Source organism: Terrapene carolina, unplaced genomic scaffold (genome assembly GCF_002925995.2).
Source record: "Terrapene carolina triunguis isolate 2854851 unplaced genomic scaffold, T_m_triunguis-2.0 Scaffold95, whole genome shotgun sequence".
Lineage (NCBI taxonomy): Eukaryota > Metazoa > Chordata > Testudines > Emydidae > Terrapene > Terrapene triunguis.
The window spans coordinates 47,397,438-47,417,284 of record NW_020664446.1 but is presented as its reverse complement, the minus strand read 5'-3'; the positions used below and the strand labels follow the sequence as shown (position 1 = coordinate 47,417,284).

Genomic DNA, 19,847 nt, shown 5'->3' with positions numbered 1-19,847 from the left:
TACAGAAGTTAAGCTGACTGGTCTGTAATTCGCGGGTTGTCCTTATTTCTCTTTTTATAGATGGGCACTATATTTGTCCTTTTCCAATCTTCTGGAATCTTCCATGACATCTTCCATGACTTTTCAAAGATAATTGCTAAGGGCTCAGATATCTCCTCAGTCAGCTCCTTGAGTATTCTAGGATGCATTTCATCAGGCCCTGGTGACTTGAAGACATCTAACTTGTGTAAGTAATTTTTAACTTGTTCTTTTCCTATTTTAGCCTCTGGACCTTCCTCATTTTAACTGATATTCACTGTGTTAGACATCCAACCACCACCAACCTTTTTGGTGAAAACTGAAACAAAGAAGTCATTAAGCCATTTCCACATTTTCTGTTGTTATTTCCCCCCCTCATTGAGTAATGGGCCTACTGTGTCCTTGGTCTTCCATCTGCTATTGTGCTGTCCTTTCATTTAGGATTACGTTTTACTGAAGTTCCTCAGTCTTTTCTAGTCTTGATTGACTTAAATGTCATCTGCAAATGTTGTCACCTCACTGTTTGACACCTTTTTCCACATCATGAATAAACACCACCCTTTGTACCTAGAAGCATTGTACTATTAACCTTTGTCCTGGTGAAAAATTTACCTTTTACTCCTACCTATGACTTTTGTTTCTTAGTCAGTTTCTAATCTGATTGTATATTGCATCTCATTCCAGTACTCCTGGATTCCTTATAGTCCCTAAAAAAAGATATTGTTAAAGGCTTTATGAAAAGCCTAATGTCAATCAATTTTTCTTCATCCATTATTTAGGTGATCCCCAAACTGTGGGAGGAACATTTGGGGTGGCATGTGGGAAGGTCGGGGCCAGCCCCCATGGCGGGCGGGAAGGGAGCGACACCCATCTCTGGTCCCAGCTCTGCCCTCATTCCTTCTCTGTCCCCAGGGCAGCTCCACCTCTAGCCCCAGCTTCTCCCCCATCCCCAGTTTTGCCCCAAGTTCCTCTGCTGAGGAAGCCTTGGCTGTGCAGTAATGGAGGGGGGGGGGGGACGGGCAGATTCCATTTGTGGGGAAGGGGGGGGGGGCGGCATAACAGGAAAAGTTTGGACCCCACTGCACTATTTTAATTACTACAATTATTTGAGCATGTTGACTGGAGGTACGATTTTCTTTTACAGGAACTGTAATTGTTAGGGCATATCATATAGTTTTTTTTTTTTTAATAATTTACTGTTTCAGCCAACTTTGCTAGTACTAAAGCTAAACTCAGTGGCCTACATTTTAGGCTCACTTGAAAGCCTTCAGTCCTCTTGGATTAACAGCTGGTGACTTTGCTGTTTCATGAGTTTGTTCCAGCACCCTCCCTGTTTTGACACGTTTATTTTGTGACAGTACCTCCTCTTTATTACCTGAAAAAGGGTCACAGTGGAGTAGATATCTTTATCCTTTGAAGACTGATGCAAGGAAGTGATTTAGCTCCTTTGTCCTATCTATGTCCTCAATTGCTCCTTGGTACTACAGGAGCCCTTCAGATAGTTTTAGGCTTCTTCCCGACAAGCTGAAATAATCTCACTTGTGTGTGCATTTTATGTCTCAGTCTAACACTGTGTTAAAGAGGAATTAGCTAGTTTATGCTATAACTCGATGGTTGAGTCATCATAGCTGAGTTAAATCGTTACTAGCCTGTCCTTTCTTGCACTAGAACTGGCTAGCTGGAGAAGTAATTTATGGTGTTGAAAAAAATCAGTTTTAAGTTTGCCCTGTGGTGACACTTGGCCAGTTCACAGGCAGGTAGCTGGAGATGCCCGTTATTAGCCTTTGATTAGACCTGCCTCCCACTCCCCCAACCGGGACCCCTTCACTGGGACTATAAGGCAGCTGCTGTTGTATCTGTGTTCCTGGGAGAAAGACTGATCCCCTCCCCCGCGTGGCCCTGCCTCCACCGGCTCTGTTCTGTGCTGGGGGCTGTAAAGACAAATGAGCAAACCCGAGGTGCCAGCCGCCCGCTGAACAGTGCGGGGTTCCAGACCCCGGCCAGGCAGGCGGAAGAGCTGTTACCCCCGGTCTTGGTGGGAACCTCCGCAGGCTAAAGCCAAAGGAGACCCAGCCCCGCCCAGAGAGAGCTAGGCGCATGCGCTCGCTATATCAAGGGCCCTCGGACGTGAGCACAGCGCCTGCGCAACCCAACTAGCGTAGGGGCAGCACCTTGTGCTGCAACCAATTACGTCTTAGAGGCGTGGCCTGTTCCGAGGCTCGGAGTGGAGTGGGCGGGGCTGCAGGACCAGGGAGGAAGGAGTAGGGGGAGTGCCGGGCTCTGGGGTCTGGAGTCCCGCTGCCGTTGGTGGCGAGAGGCGGCAGCTGCCTGGGCCAAGATGGTGTCGTGGATGATTTCCCGAGCGGTTGTGTAAGTGACTCCTGGGGGGACCGTGCTCCAGAGCCCAGGTGTTTCCTTTCTCGTGTGGGGAGGGGTCGGCCTGGGGGAGCCGGGGAGATGGCTCGGGGGCCGGTGCCCATCGCGATCCTGCCGAGGCCCCTGCGCAGCTGGCGGGGTGGAGGTGCGGTTCAGCTGTGCGCCCCGGAGGGTGTTGTTAGCGTCTCCTTAGTGGCATCAAGATGGGATGCGAAGGCCGCCCTGTGCAGCCGAAGCGCCGCCCGGTGGCCCCTCTGCTCCTGGGCCCGTGGCAGCGGGTGGCACTTAGGGCCTGGTGTCCCCGGTTTGGCCCCTTGTCTGGTTGCTGTCATTGCGGTAACTAGATATCGGGGGGGGGGGGGGGGGGCCGAGTCCTGGGGAATGGGCCCCCAGGGCTGTGTCTCCAGAGGGCTCCCTGCTCCCAGCGTGACAGTCTGAGCCAGATTCCTGTGCCCTCGGGCAGCCTGCTTTGTTTGTGTACGGGCTTCACCTTTGTCTGCGTATCCTTCCAGCGGCTTAGTAACCCATGGAAATGTTTCCATCCCTCTCTGGGGGAGGGAACTCCAGTTATTAGGAAGAGATGGGTATTAGTAATGGGCAATTTGATCATTAGAAACATAGATAGCTGGGTATGTGATGACTGGGAGAAGTGCATGGTGACTTGCATGCCAGGTGCAAAGGTTGTAGATCTCTCAAGTCATCTAGATAGGCTTATGTGTAGTGCTGGGGAGGAGTTGGTGGTTGTGGTACATGTAGGTACCAATGACATAGGGAAGGATAAGAGAGAGGTCCTGGAGACCAAATTAAGGCTGCTAGGTAAGAGATTGAAGTCCAGGGTCTCTGTGATAGCATTCTCTGAAATGCTTCCAGTTCCACATGCAAGGCCAGTTAGACAGGCAGAACTGCAGGGTCTCACTGTGTGGATGAGATGGTGGTGTAGGGAGCAGGGGGTCTAGATTTATTAGGAACTGAGGAAACTTTTGGGAAAGGGGGAGCTTATACAGGAAGGATGGGCTCCACCTAAACCAAAATGGAACCAGATTGCTGGTGCTTAAAATTAAAAAGTTGCTGTAATAGTGAGTTGGGGAGAGACTCAACCATGCCTCAGGGCTGCCCGGGGGGAGGGGCAAGTGGGGCAATTTTCCCCAGGCCCCGCTGGGGGCCCCATGAGAGTTTTTCGGGGCCCCTGGAGTGGGGTCCTTCACTCGCTCCGGTGAAGGACCGGAAAACTCTCACAGGGCCCAGGTCCCCGGAGCTTCTTCTGCTCCGGGTCTTTGGCTACAATTCGGCGGCGGGGGGTCCTTCCGCCCCGGGACCCACCGCCAAAGTGCCCTGAAGACCCGCGGCGGGGGGGGGGTCCTCCCGCCCCGGGACCCGCCGCCGAAGTGCCGGGTCTTTGGTGGCAATTCAGTGGCGGGGGCCCCCCGCCACCGAAGACCCCAGGCCCCAGAATCCTCTGGGTGGCCCTGCCATGCCTCTGGCCAATAGGTATCTGGAATAAGATTCCAGGATTGCCCCTCTGATACTTGTAAAGTCTGAGTGAGTGTGAAGTGATGGACAGAGCTATAAGCATGGTTCAGGGCTCTTTGAACCTGGTGATATTTTCAACAATCCTCACTGGGTTTTGAAGTTTGTTATCCTAGAATTTAAGCATCAGCCATTTTGACTTGTGTGGGGGTACTCAAGTATCAATGCTTCAAGCGTCCTAGACCATTGTGATATCAGAGATGGGTAACTAAACTAATCACCATATTGACTTTACAGCTAATTTGCACGTAACAATTTGATTGTAGTAGGGAGACTACATAGATGATGGACTATTTAGCCCAACTGGCACACCCGTTTGACAGGGTGGGGTTTTAGCTACTAAATAGTCGATAACATTACACCTTCAGACTTTGCTAAAAATCATAACTGTGTAAGCTATATCTGCTGAATTTATGAGGACAACTGGTTCCCTGACCACAATTCATATATGTACATACTAACCCAAGAGTAGCTTTGTGTGATACCAGAGCTTCTCTTACAATGTGACTGGCAATTTTCCTCCCCCCCCCCTTTATTAGAGTATACAATAGGCATGTAGCTTAAACGTAATTATTGTATTAATTAATAGCTATATTTCCATAGCATGTGATTCTTTAAAAAAACAAGCAAGTTAACTGTTTAAAACACTTGTTCAGCAACAGTTTTAATGAAGATGAATGGTGCAGAATTTTTAGGAACAACTACAATGGGGCTTCTTACATTTCACAGCATTCAAAATGCTTATTAGAAACACTTAAAAAAAAAATACTCACCAGAGAAAGTTGTCACAAGAACAAAATACAAGGGATGCTACCAATCCTGACAAGGCGTCTTTTGGTTATCAGCAGCACTTTCCTGAGAACCAATCCTATCTGATTGACTACAATGTTAATGGGATTCAGACATTAGCAACTGACATGCTGCATATAGACAACTGTTTTTTTTTTTTTTTTTTTTTTTTTTTTTTTTTTTTTTTTTTTTTTTTGTTTTTTTTTTTTTTTTTTTTTTTTTTTTTTTTTTTTTTTTTTTTTTTTGAAGATAGACCCTAGTTGTAGGCAGATATGTTAGGTTGCAACTAAGGAAGGAAGCACTGCGACTTGCCCAGAGAGCTCAGGGAGAGGTCCATCCAACCTCAGTGCTTTCTTCCCTGGCTGCGTTCCTGCAAACCTGCCTATGGCCAGTGACCTTCTTCTCTCTCAGGTAATAATGGACTGAGGTGCCCAATCCTTTCCCAACTGGGGAGCCCCTGGCAGTGTCCCAGTGCTGTGGACTGGGAGGGGAAGCTGTGGACAGGAAAGCAGCAGGGAGCGGCACTGCAGTCTGGATGCTGGGTCTTTCTACAGGGAGCGGGGGATGCTGGAGGCCGGTAGAGCTGCATGGTATCTCTGCCTGCGCTATCCAGGCTGCGTTCTACCCTGGCACCGGAGATCTGGGTTTAGCATGTCCCATAGTCCTTCCCTGGCTGCACCAAGAGAAAATAGGTGTTGGAGTAGAGGGTGGGAGGGGTGCTGAGTGAGTGTATGGCCATAAAAGATGAGGAAACAAATGTGGAGAAGGAGATGTGCTGGTGCACTAGCTTTCCTGTGGATGCTCTCAATGCCAACAGTAAGATGGCACTGAAGAGGATAAATTCTAAAAGTGAAAAATGTTAGGCCTTTTATGTATTCAAATATTGACTGCTATATTGTAACGAAAATGCCTACACTCTGACCTAAACTGCTTAATAATCTCTATCCATTTTAGAGAAAATGCTTTTGTCATGAAGCTGATATTTTTTGCTGTTTCTGCTGTAAACTATTTACAGTAATAGTCATGAAGCTGAGGCTGTACACTTTTTATTTGTTGTAAGGAAATCATTCCCATGTTGTTGAGCTTATTTCTCTGCTGCTGTCTTGTCCCTCATTTTGGATTCTGACAATTGTCCCTGTAACTTAAGCTTTTTGTTTTGACAAACTTCACTGAGCAAAGCCCCAAACGAACTGTTCAGTCTTGATAGCGGATGCTCAAATGAGTCCAGAAAAATCTTTAGTCAACTTACCCAGTTTGCAAACAAATGTTGTAGTCAAAGATATTGCTAATTAATGTTTACATCACTTACTTAATGCTACAGTCATATGTACGCATCCTAATGTCAAATGTATAGCTAAGTATGCAGTCACCTGCTTCCATTTATTTCAGTTACTGCATTAGGTCACATATAATGTTTGATAAGAACTTCAGTGGGTATAAAAGCAGAGTCAGCCATCTCATGTAGTAGTTTAATGTATTGTTGAAAGCAACAGTCCTAGAATAACCATGGCTGAGAGCCTCAGTTTGTAATTATGACATGTGGCCCATAATGATAAAGCTGGGCATTATGTCACACAAAATGCCTGAATGTTGTACTTGGCACTTCTCTCATCCAGAGACTTAAAAGTAAATTAGTGCTACAGCAGCCTGTGAAAGAAGCAGGTTGTTATCCCCACTTTTCAGATTTTTATGGGGAGGAAGGGGAGAACTGAGGCAGTATGTAGTGTGGTTCTGCTCTTTATCTACTCTCCTTGAGAGGCTCAGATAATTTTTGTCTTTGCTGGGAGAAGGGGAGATGTTTAAAAGTACACGTCTTAGACCCCTCCATACTCTGCTTGCCCCATTTCCTATCTGCAAAGCCCTGACAAAGTGGCTATATCCAGTGTCTCAGAAAGGTGGAGGCAGGAGGAGGGATGACTGCATCCAGGAGGGTAAACTAAGGGACTGTGGGGCAAGAGACCAGGTCCTGTGTGGGGTTAGGGGTGTGAAAACCGAAATGGAGTTGGTGAGGGAAAGGAGCTGGAGTGGGAAAGGAGGAAGTAGGTCAGGAGACGGTATGGGGCATGCTATAAGGAGGGCTCTACCAAATGCACGGTCCATTTTGGTGAACTTCACGGTCAGGGGATTTAAAAAATCCTAAATTTCATGATTTCAACTATTTAAATCTGAAATTTCATGGTGTTGTAATTATAGGGGTCCTGATCCCAAAAAGAGTTAAGTGGGGGGTCGCAAGGTTATTGTAGGGTTATTGCTACCCTTACTTCTGTGCTGCCGCTGGGCGGCTGGAGAGCAGCGGCTGCAGGCCAGGAGCCCAGCTCTGAAGGCAGAGCTGTTGCCAGCAGCTATGCAGAAGTAAGCATGGCAGGGTATGGTATTGCCACCCTTACTTCTGTGCTGTAGCTGGTGGGGTGCTGCCTTGAGAGCTGGGCGCCTGGCGAACAACTGCCACTTTCTGGCCGCCCAGCTCTGAAGGCAGTGCAGAAGTAAGGGTTGCAATACCGGAATCCCCCTAAAATAACCTTGTGACTCCCTTTTGCGTCAGGACCCCCAATTTGAGAAATGCTATTCTCCCCAATGAAATCTGTGTAGCTTAGGGTAAAAGAACACAAAAGACCAGTCTTGATGGGAAAGAGAGACCAGATTTCATGGTCCGTGGCACATTTTTCATGGCCCCTACTATAAGAAGAGGCTTTCAGTTAAATGGTCTTCTGTCTTGGATTCCTTCCTACTTCTACATCTTTTACCCAACTCCCAGGCATGCTCTGGCTCCTTGCCCTGATAAATTCCCTTTCTTGCTTCTTGATCTGCTCCTCTGCCCTGCCCCGTCCCCCTCCCCCGGCCCTGTTCTGCTGGACCCTGTTTTGTGGGCTTGGAAATAGAACGACACAGTGGGAAAGATCTAAACATTGGTGCCCCTCAGCCATACAGTGTTTATATCGGGGCCTTGCAGAAGTTGAGTTGTCTAGTGTTTGAAAAGGAAAATAACTGAATTGGGTATGGTGCAATTATCACCGAAGAAGTGGGTTGTAGCCCACGAAAGCTTATGCTCTAATAAATTTGTTAGTCTCTAAGGTGCCACAAGTACTCCTGTTCTTTTTGGGTATGGTGCAGTTGGTCTTATCTATACTATCTACATGAGTCCTGTATATTTAGATTGCACACAGACAACTCCAGAAACCCTGGTTTTATTCATCCTGAGCAGCCGCCTGGAACAGCTGCCTTCATTGCTGTCCCTCCAGGTCTCCAACTGTTGTCCCAACTGCCATAGAACCTGTGCCTCCTGGCTGACCTACTGCTCTCTATTTGGTAGCCAGAAGAGCAGCAGCAGATTCACCTAAAGCAGACATCACCTGACCCTCTGCTGATCTATTATCAGTCAGTGGATTTGCTATATTTGCACTTTGCCCCAAGTGTCTTTAAAACAAAAACCTAAAATTGTAGTTTCTCTAGACTTCAATTTCAGAAGACTCTTCTAATCTCAGAGTTAGTAAAATTACAGTGATATGTAGTTCCTGCCAGGGCTGGAAGGAATAAGGTCAGAGCCAGAATTGGAGTACAGAGCCATCTGATAGTTCTGTGCTTCAACTGCTAGACCACACTTTAGTCAAAAGTGTGGATAGTCTTGAAAAATACTAGAAGGGGTTAAAATAACTGGCCCATGTGTTGTCAGTGCTTTGACTAATCCTTCATGAAATACCTGAACTTGTCTACACAAATGCTTTATTATAGGACTGTCAGTTAATCACAGTTAACTCATGATTAACTCAAATTAATTGTGATTAATCCCAGCTTTAATCGCACTGTTAAACAATAGAATACCAATTGAAGTTTATTAAATATTTATGGGTTTATCTACATTATCATATATTGATTTCAATTACAACACCGAATACAAAGTGTACACTGCTCACTTTATATTATAATTTTTGATTACAAATATTTACACTGTAAATATGATAAACAAAAAACCCAGTATTTTTCAATTCACCTCATACAAGTACTGTATTGCAATCTCTGTATCATGGAAGTTGAATTTACAAATGTAGAATTGTGTTTAAAAAAAATAAAAATAAACACTTGAGAAACAAGTTTGTTTACATTTGCAGGAGATAATGCTGCTTGCTTTTTGTTTACAATTTCACCTGAAAGTAAGAACAGGCGTTTGCATGGCATTGTTGTAGCTGGCATTGCAAAGTATTAATGTGCCAGATGCGCTAAAGATTCATATGCCCCTTCATGCTTCGGCCACCATTCCAGATGACATGCTTCCATGCTGAAGACGCGTTCTGCTTGATAATGATCCAAAGCAGTGCAGACCAACGAGTGTTCATTTTCATTATCTAAGTCACATGCTGAACAAGAAGTAGGACTGAGTGGACTTGTTTCTACATGTTTTGGTGACTTCTGCTGTTTTTAAAAACTTTTTTCTGATCTTGAAGTATGAATCAAAGCATTCTTTCTAACTTGTAGGGTCTGAGTAATTGTGTATATACCAGTTACTGGAAGACAATATATTGTCATAACTTGAAACTAAATTATCTATATACTAGATGTCAGTTACAGCCTGGTATGGCTAAAACGAGACTATTCTGTAGCAGCATGTTTGGCACTAATAATAATGTGATGTGTTCTACGTAAACAAAAGTAGATGTCCTATTTATTTAAAATAAATAAATAAATAAAATCTGTTCCCCCCCCCGCCCCCCCTTACCACGTTATGCTCTTTAGAAGTGAAAGGTCTCCGATACATGGGACTTTTTAACTGAGAAAAAGCTGTGATATTGTACATGCAACTTAGCCAACTGGGTTGATTGAGTTGCAAGGTCAGATGTATTGTCAAAAGATAATTTATGGGTCCGTATTAGAACTGAAGATTCTCTTGGCTTCTTGTCACTTGTACTTATTACTAGAACTCAACATGACTAAGGCTGTGTGTCTGTCACAGAAGTCACAGATTCCGTTTACCTTGGGGGCGGGGGGGGGCAGCTCCTACCGGCATGTCCCTGCAGCTCCTAGGTGGAGGGGCAAGGGGGCTCCGCCTGTACCTGCGGGTGCCACCACTGTGGGTTCCTGGCCAATGGGAGTTGCGGAGCCGGTGCTTGTGGCGGGAGCAGTGCCCAGAACCCCCCTGGTTGCCCCTTCCCTTAGGAGGTGCAGGGACATTCCGGGTAGGGAGCCTGCCAGCCCTGCCCCCCCCCCCCCCGCCCCCGCAGGGGGGCACCCCCCGGGCACCCATCGCCCCCTCCCCCGTCCCCCCCCCCCCCCGACCCCCAGCGGGGGTCCTGGCCCAAGTTTTAGTTAGGGGTATATAGTAAAAGTCATGGACCGATCATGGCTGTGAATTTTTGTTTACTACCCATGACCTGTCCATGACTTGTACTAAAAATACCTGTAACTAAAACATAGCCTTAATCATGACTTATTTCCCCAACCTGGAATATTAAAGGAAGAGAGGGATGGGTAAGTGCAGCAGCCTTTAAACCCTGGAGTTAGTATGCTACCATTAATACAGTAGACATAGCATTACCTTTGCCTAGAGACACTATTGGAATTTTTCTGATAATCCACTTAAGTGTAGAAGCTGGTGACAGATGGGTTGTGCCATGTAGTGTATTACCTTCCAAAGTAGGATTGTTCTCCACATGGTCTTATTTTTTTAAATAAGGGTTTATCTCAGTCCAGTTTTAAATGTTGTTTGGCAAAAACCTGGTAGCTGTTTAATTATTTTGGAGGCATCTGAATGGCTCTGAGGGTAGATAATTCTCAGCTTCTGTCCACAATTCAGATGTGGCTCAGTCTGGTAGTGACACTTAGAACACTGACCAGTCACTGTATAGATGAATGATGTTAGTGTCATCCACTGCTTAAAACAGGGGTCTCAAGCCCGCGGCCCGCGGGGTGATTTTCTGCGGCCCGCAAGCTCCCCCACCCTCCCGCAGTGTTTACCAGAGTGGCTCCGGCCGGACGTGCACTGGGAGCAGGGCATGCTCCCTGCCTGCCTGCCCTGCGCAGCTCCGGGAAGAGGCTGGAACATGGGGAAGAGGGGGCGGAGGGGCTGTGTGTTTCTGTTGCTTCAAGCAGTGCCCCCAGCAGCTCCCATTGGCCGGGAACAGGGAACTGCGGCCAATGGGAGCTGCTGGCGGCGGTGCCTCAAGCAACAGAAAAACAGCCCCTCCACCCCCCCCCCCCCCACGTTCCAGCCTCTTGTGGGGGCAGGGCAGGCAGGGAGCCTGCCCTGCCCCTGGTACGCGCCGGGCCAGATCCTGCCCCCTGAACCCCTCCTGCAGCCGAACCCCGTGCCCTGAGCCCCCTGCCGCACCCTGCACCCTGACCCCCTGCCTTGAACCCCCTGCTGCACCCCGCACTCCTCTTGTACCCCAATCCCCTGCCCTGAGCCCCCTGCCGCACCCTGACCCCTTGCTGTACCCCTCATCCCTCCTGCACCCCACACCCCAACTCCCTGCCCTGAGCCCCCACCACACCCCTCCTGCACCCTCTAGGAGCAGGGAGAGGGCAGAGTTGGGGTGGGGATTTCGGGGAAGGGGTTGGAATGGGGACAGGGAAGGGGTGGGAAGAGGTGGGGCAGGGGCGGGGCCTCATGGAAGGGGCCTCATGGAAGGGGTGGAGTGGGGGCGGGGCTGAGGGCAGCGGGGGGGGGGGGGGGAGGTGTCAGTAATGCGGCCCTTGGGCCAATGTACTAGTCCTCATGTGGCCCTCATGGTCATTTGAGTTTGAGACCCCTGGCTTAAAACGTGTGTCCACTTGACACACATTTTGCACTTGTCTGCATTTAACTGAGGTGACACACTGACTTGCAACTCCATTCCTAGCTTTGTCATCTACAGTACTCTTAATACTGATTTTTAAACAAAATTTGTGGGAAATTGATGTTTGAATAAAAGTTTTGTTAGTGATGATAAAAATACCCAGCATCATGTAACACTTGAAATGCTGCTTGGTTTTGTTTTAAATTATAATATGTTTAAATAAGTTTTGAAGAGAAGCTTGTACAAACAACTTTGGCTTGATGTTTTCATTGTCTGCCCCAAATAAATGCTTTATAATGTTGAGTTGTGTTAAACCTTTGGGAAGCATGACTAAGGTTTTTCTTGTTTGTCTCCTTGAATTTCCAAAGCCTGGAGCATAATACATCGTTTGAACTGAGGGTGCACGCTCTAAAGGGAAACAATATGGTCCAGTGATGAGAACAGAAAATTCAGAGACAAAAGACTTGGATTTTATTCACAGTTGTCCCTAACATGTGTGACCTTAAGTGAACTTGTCAGTGACTTGCCTTCTGTATCTGTAAAAATTGGTTACTGTATTCTTTCTGCGGAGTGCAGTGCAATTTTTTTGATGTACAGCAATAAGTGTAAAGTACTGTCTCCCCTCCCGCTTGCCCACCACTCTATATTGCTATCAAGAGTATTGGAGCCTGAAATGGATCTAGAATGCTTCAGGTAGCATTAAGGAATAAAAATGGTTTCTCCATACAACATAGGGAGCTAGTAGTTTCATAGAGTAAGGCCAGAAAGGACCATTAGATCACCCAGTCTGACCTCCTGTATATCATATGTCCATACCTTTCACCCAGATACCACTATATTAAGCCCAAAAACTGAAGCTAAACTAAAATATTTCAGTCTTTGGGATAGTAAACTGCATGCTGCAGGAAGAGAATGGGTGAGAGTAATGGGACCAGTTACTCATGAGGGAATTCTGTACCTAAAAATTATGCACACAATTTAAAATTCTGAAAATCTCATTTGTCAATTAAATGTGCATTCTGGATCATGGTGGGGGGGAGCACAGGCCACTGGCTGCATTGAGGTGGGAGATTACACTGAAGCCCCCACCTTCCCCAGTACAGGGACTCCGCAGTGAGGCTGCATCTGACCCTGACACAGTGCAGGGGCTGGGCCTGCCCCAGAAACACCCTGGGGCTCTGTACCAAGCACACCAGGTGTTGGTAGGTAGGTTCAGCCCAGTGGGATCCAAGTGTGGAGGGGCTTAGTGTGTGGGGGGATCCAGGTGTGGAGTGAGAGGTTTCTATGTGGGGCAGTCTGGGTGTGGGTGGCTCAGTGGGAAATCTGGAGGCACAGGGGCTTGTTGGGGATCCATGAGAAGGTGGTTGGGGCACAGCGGGGGGTATGTCTGCATGTGGGGGAGTCTTCAGATGGAAGAATACCAAAAGCATTGTGTTGTGGCATGAAAGGGTGTTCCTAGTACAAAACCACATTCATGCATGTTCTGATATCCAGAATATGCTTAACTGAGATGTGTTTCAAGCTCACAAACACTTCCACACCTGTGGTGGAATAACTTACCTTTTGCAGCCTTATGTGAAGCCAACAACTAATACGTTAATACAGATACGTTTTGGGAACTTAAGGATCCAAAGCCAAATCTGGTATCCAAATACCTCATGTGCATTTTGGATCCGGATGGCTTTTAATCCCTGATGAGCAAGTCCATAAAAACACAGGTCTCTAAAAGATGTGAATCTGTAACAAACAGCCCCTGTCCCATATGTTTCATGTTTAAAGGGAAGCTATCTGTTTGCCATGGACAAGCTGTTTGATCTTTTAAAAGACAACTGAAATTTGTCATGAAATTCCAGAATTTACACTATATGAAAATAACTTGCCATGATAGAAACTTCAGGTTTTGAAGACTATGAAAAAGAACATGAATGAGACACTGCAAAGGGATTGTCAATGATCTTTAAATTAAAAAAAAAAAAAGAGTTCTTCTGGCACCTTAGAGACTAACACATTTATTTGGGCATAAGCTTTCATGGGTTAAAACCCACTTCATCAGATGCACGGAGTGAAGTGGGTTTTAGCTCACGAAAGCTTATGCCCAAATAAATGTGTTAGTCTCTAAGGTGCCACAAGTACTCCTCATTGTTTTTGCTGATCCAGACTAACACGCCTACCACTCTGAAACGTCTTTAAATTTAAAGACGTGTTTCTTTGGGTTGTAGCAAACTATTAGCTACAGTAGTAGTGATGCTAAACAATTTGGTGCCAATCTGCCATTGGAAAATCATCCATGTGATAGACATAGGTGTATGCTGTAATGATACAAAAATACCCCTTATTCCTTTAAGAATATAGCTTTTTGATGGCAGATGTGAGTTGAATGTAACCAGCAAAGGAAGTGCAAGTTACATGATCTATTTGAATGTAACATTTTTGGAAAATGTTTTCTGGGAGTGCATAATATTAAACCAAACACTGGGCCTTTTTGTCTTTTAGCATAAATGTGTAGTAGGTAGCAATAACTCAAACTAGGAAGCATTTTAAAATTTTCAGTTAAAATGATGAGGGAACTACTTTTGTGAACAAGATTGAAGAACTCTCAGATAATAGGCATGAGTATAGACACAGAAAAGGGGTTAACTAATATTGAACATTCCCCATTTGTTTTTTTAACTTCAGATCAGCAATCGGCTCCCATGTCCAGATGTCACAATTTCATTTGAGCTAAAGGTGTGGTTTTATTTGGAAAGAAATGTGTAACCCCTGCTTTTACTTAACTTCTATTTTACTGATTTTTTTTTTTTTTTTAAGTGCAAGAATCCAAGACAGAAGAACTTTCTGTGGAGAGTTCCAATATAATGCCTTTTGCTTTGCCTCCCTTTGCTAATGCGGCTGTTGTAATAGAAGTCTTGGCTTTGGGAGCAAAGAGTAGAAAAAGAAAAATGCGCCCTCTTTTCCTTCACATTCACTGTCTGGAGCTTGTTCTGGCTGTTAATTGTCATAGTTTTCTCCTTATGTAACTTTCATATCCAAGCCTCAAAGGAATCTGTGGGAATAGTCTGTAGAAGGATATTCCTGTTTAGTTCTGTGACACCAGGGGTAACATTTAAATATGTCACCAAGGAAATTTTACTCTAAATTGAATTTCATATATTTCCCTTAGTTTTGAAGATATTTCTTTGAATTTTACGTGATTAACTGATGCTACTTGTAACATCTAATGACTAGTTAGGCACATCAAAGTATGGGGTGTGTGTGTGTGTGTGCGTGTGTATAGAAAACTACCTTCTTAAGTAGTTACGAGTTTCCCATGAAAATTTCTGTAGCCCACAGTTTTGGGGTTCTGTGGATTTATATTCCCATCTTCTGTGTTAAGTTTCTCATTTCCCATTCACATAGGTTCCACTGTCCAAGCCATGTCAAGTTTTGTAGGTGTTACTTTTCCGTGACACAAGTACTTGAGGTTAATACAAATCTTAGAGAGTTTATGTATTTGTGTAGATGAGGATACAATGAGATCAAATTTATGCTATGCTTCCCTTCAGTTGTGAAAAGTGTTGTGGAAAGAAATCCACTTCTGAAAACCCATAGCTGTTAACATAATTCCTTAGTTGGTCAACCGTGTTTTTAGAGAGACAAGGTGGGTGAGGTTAAAAAAAATTTTTTTTTTTTTTTGTGTCCGACCAACTACTTCTGGTGAGAGACACAAACTTTGCAATTTACACAAAGCTCTGCTTCAGGTCTGTGTAAGCTCAAAGCTTGTCTATCTGACTAACAGATGTTGGTGCAATAAAATATATTACCTCATCTCTCTAATATCTTGGAACCAATGCCTCTACAACAGTGCATACAACCTTGTTTTTAGTCTCTTTAGGTACTGCAAGTCAAGTGTGACTTCTCTTGCCCATAAGGAATGGAATTCTCTTTTCTGAAGTACATCACATGCTTTTGCTGAAGTTAGACCAACAGGATCCCAGTTATGAACAAAGCTTGCCTCTGGTAAATAAGCTTAATGAAAAAACCTTAGGCCTACAGTTGCCACAGGGAAAAATGTTAAGGGTAGCTCTGACCTCTCTGGTGTATTATATTACAATAAGGTGGTATGATTAACAGCTAATCATAACTTAAATGCATAATGCCCTGTGTTACCAGATTTGCCCTTTACTTTGGAGTATGCTCATTTATTCAGGTTACTTTTCTGGGGAAGGGGATTCTGTAATCCTATTGATGTACTGTTTGTGTCACTTGTGTTTTCATATGGAGCTTTACTTCTCCCTTCTGCAAGTCCCCTCCCAATGGCGCTATCCTGCAGGACCTAGGTTCCCTAGGGCTGGGTTACTCCAGCCCCAGAACCGGATGAACACCCACACATACATTAACAGAGCAAGTCTGAGCAGACCGGGTCAATCAGCACTGTCAAGCTGACCCCTTATATGTCTCTGGACTCACTGGGCGGGAGGAAGCAGCACTTTCAAGCTGTTTCTCCTTATTTGCCCCTGGGCTCCATGGACTAGGTCAAGCAGCACTTTCAAGCTGTTACCCTTATGCATCCCAGATTCAGCACATCCCTATCCCCACTCTCACATCACAATTGTACTGGCAGTAACCTACTTGATGAGCAAACCCCACAGTATTTTGGGCGCTGCAGGGAGCTGTAGCTTAGGTAAAAGAAGCGTTGCTGTGGAATGAATGGGGGAAGCTAAAAACACAGAAGAGTAAAGTTCAGCAAGAGAGAGAGAGAGAAGCAACCAACTTAACCATAAAAGTTATTTATTGAATAATAGTGATAACTGCACAAGGAGGGCTAAACCAACATAACATACATTATTAAAGGTTAATACCTAAGGTAGAAAGGAAAACAGAGAGAGAGAAAGAGGGGGGATCTCACCCACTCCATGAGGCTTGAACTGGTCGGGGTTCCCAGGTGATGGTGGTAGCGGAGGGTCCTGAGTGCTGGAGACAGGCAGAGCCCCCAGCACGATCAGTCAGGAGAAGATGGCGTTCCAGTGGAACTGATGCATAGTTTGGATCTAAGCATCAGTACCCTGACTAGAGCGTGAGTAGGGTTTTTTGTAGAGAAAATACAATTGTTCAAGGGAGAACACTAGATTTGTTTATAGGTAAGCTGATGACTCAATGGTTTTTTTTAAGGCTAGACAACAGGAGCTGATCACTCTTGGCTATGGGTGGTGTTTTCTTCCAGGGAGCTCACAATGCAACTAGTCTGCTTTAGTATTTGGATATCAATTAAGGATTCATTACTAGAATTGGTCTGATAATTGCTGAGCTGGGTTTGTGCAGACATAGGTTCATTAGCATCTGGAGCAGAGATTCCCATGATGCAGTGCTTCCCTGCTTTTTCTGGTCCCAGAATTCAGTGTGGTTCTCTGTTCTCCATTCTGTATGTAAATTGAGATGTCTTCCTGTCCCATCTTTCATGCAGATGAGGCTAGGGGAGTTGTCTCTACTCTCCATTCTGTATGCTAATGGACATGTCTTAATCTTGTCACCCTTGTCAGGAGGGGTCTAGGTGTGTCTCCCAATGCCCTTCACTGCTCTCTGCAAGTTTTTTCCTCTGATGGGTTTTGGTTTAAGCAGAGGCTGGGGGGGGGAGGGATGTCTTTCATGAGTCAGGCTGGATACTGCACCCTGGTTCCCCAAGAACACAGAGCTGACTGGTATCACCTGGGATAGGTTCCATGGGTAACTGCCACTACCTGACATTCAAGCACATAACAGGGTAACTTTAACTTTTTCCTAACAGAGATTTTAACATTCTTTCACAAAAAGATTCAGAAGTTAAACTCTTCCATGTTACAGAATGATTAGTATAATGGTGACTATGTTGTGTCTGACCATGTTGTGTCATGGGCTTTATGGAAGGATCCCCTTCCACTGAACATATTAGGAATTCCTGGGCATTTTCACATAGCTTTGAGTTGTACAGTCTTACCTCACAAGACGTGCAGTTAATGAGGCCAAAGCTTCTGTGGACCTTTATTCAATGTGAACCTGGACTAAATTTTTCACTAAGCAGCTAACTTATCACTGCACATGTGAATGCAGGCTACGCACCACTCTGGATATTACTTTAAAAAAAGGTCTTAGACATATGCCAAATGTACTGTGCATTTGAAGTGTGGTGTCTTTTTGTTGTTGTTGTGTCAATCTCATAAATAAAATGTGTCTTCCCCTGGAACATTCAAAGGCAGTTCTCCTCACTTAAGCCCACTTCCCTCCCAAATTTTAGCTTCCTACTTCCAGCTGTTTTGGCACTAAGGCTGTTCTAAAAATGTGACGCATATAGTGGAGAAGAGCATTTTTCCACTCTCCTGTACTGTGAAATGATGGAACTGTCATGGCATTTAAATAAATAAGCTTCAGCCGCAGGCCAGAATTGGAAAACTTCAGACCAGTAGCTGGAAATTGCAGAAAATATTTACTGAAAACAGTAAGAATGGAAATGACTTGGTACCCTAATCTGTAAGAGTCTCTCCTGTTACAAGTATCAGAGGGGTAGCCGTGTTAGTCTGGATCTGTAAAAAGCGTCAGAGTCCTGTGGCTCCAATACGTCTGTTAGTCTATAAGATGCCACAGGACTCTTTGTCTCCTGTTATAAGTGTCTGTCTAATCCTTATTTATGTATTTAAAATAAAGCACCTCCTAAATCACAAAGATTATGTTAAAAGTCCTCAGATGCTGGAGCTTTGACAGCTCATATGGTGCATCAATATCTTAATACACTGAATCAGTCACCCCCGCCTCCCAACATAAACTGTTGTGAGGGAATAGAGCAAATGTTCTTAAATACTTAGGAGCATAAAGAAATTCTCTGCAGCTGATGTGATTGGTAACTTTGGAAGTCTTATGTTGTAATTGTAACTACTAGATAATTCCCATGCTAATGTTTATAACTTGATCTTGAGAATAATATATCTCAGGAAAAATATACACAAGGAAACTCTGGAAGGAAAAGGGAAGGTTGACTCTGTACCCTGTGACCTTTTTAAATAACAAAAGGATTAGGTTTTCCTCAGGAATGATATATTTGGGTGGGGGGAGAGGATGGATAGATAATTGCTGCTTAGAGTACAAATGAGGGATGAGTAGTATTTAAAGCTGTCTCACTGTCAAAAGTTAAATAGAACCAGTATAATGAGGAGTGTGTGTGCGCGCCTTCAGAGAGGGCGGGGGATGTGAGTGGTGGTTTCCTCCACTCCTCCCCTCCCCCAGCCTTAACTGGGGCATGTCAGAGTTCCATTCAAACTCATCAACTATAGTTGGAATGTAGCAACATCTTACAACTGAACATGCTAGATTCAGTTCACCAGTGAAAAATAATAGTTGCTGTATTTCTGCATTAAAGTAAACGGTAGTGAACATGTGGTGGTGTTTGAAAAATCATGAGTCATGCCCTCAAATCATGACTTAAAAATAAATTTAAAAAAAGATTCTCCTTACTTGTCTTCTGGTTTCTGAGCCTTTAGTGTACATGTGGGTGATGGTTTTTGAAGCTTTAGTTTTCTCTACAACTGCAAGGATTAGAAACTTTTAAGGAAGCCTCACAGCTGAGGTTCTCATGTAATCATTTGACTCCGAAAGCTGGGGCTTCAAGAACAATATGACACTCATCATAAAGTCTACAGTACTGGTGTAGACATATCAGTTTAAGATTCTGAAGATCCAATTGCAATATTTAATCTCTCCATTACTTGTTTCTGGGCTCCCGTTTACTCCCCCAAGATAGAACCTTCAAAATAAAGGGCTGTGTAACCTGTTGAGTGTATGGGTATCAAATCATTCTGATGAACTCTTAATTCTCAAATGTACAGCCAGTGGGAGAGATGGGAGTTCTATTTAAAGTCTATTTTAGGGCTTTCTGTGGTGCCCATCACTGTAGCAACAAAGCACTTGAATATTCCATTATATGACCTAAAAAGCTAGACAAACAAATTTAGTGGATGAAAAAATAATTTCCAAGGGATTGAAAACTATTTGTTCTAGGTAAGAGTGTATGGGTCTGAGGGAGGTGAACTCTAAACTTTACTTATTTGTGTGTTGGTATTTAGGTAATAAGCAAGTTAAAATATGTTCTCTCACTACAATCCAATCCAAAAATCTAATTCTGTTTCTAGAAGTTTTTTTTTTTAAATGTATTCCTAGTCCCTCATTTATACGTCTCAACTATGTTCAAGTTCATATTCTGATGGCTGTTATTGATCTGACACCACCCGCTGTTAGGATCCTGGTGCAAGCATCCTAAATTGATAGACCATCATGCCTTTGCTGTGATGAGTGGCAGTTGCTTGCTCATAACACCTGCTATCTCTTCTCAACTTAAAATAAACACTCCTTATCTTCATTTCATAGATG

The 19,847-nt window shown here is 44.6% G+C and overlaps 1 protein-coding gene across 2 annotated transcripts in view; it reads left to right on the top strand.

The window, feature by feature from the left end:
• The first annotated feature begins 2,293 nt into the window (after nt 1-2,293).
• Nucleotides 2,294-19,847, top strand: part of REEP3 (receptor accessory protein 3) — a 72,313-nt gene continuing 54,759 nt past the window's right edge. For both annotated transcript variants that reach the window (XM_024209273.2, XM_024209271.2), the window contains exon 1: nt 2,294-2,388. Coding sequence is in view for 1 of the 2 variants with exons in the window: in XM_024209271.2 (XP_024065039.1) it covers nt 2,357-2,388 (32 nt within the window). In the remaining variant the exon portion in view is untranslated. The remainder of the gene's footprint in view (nt 2,389-19,847) is intronic.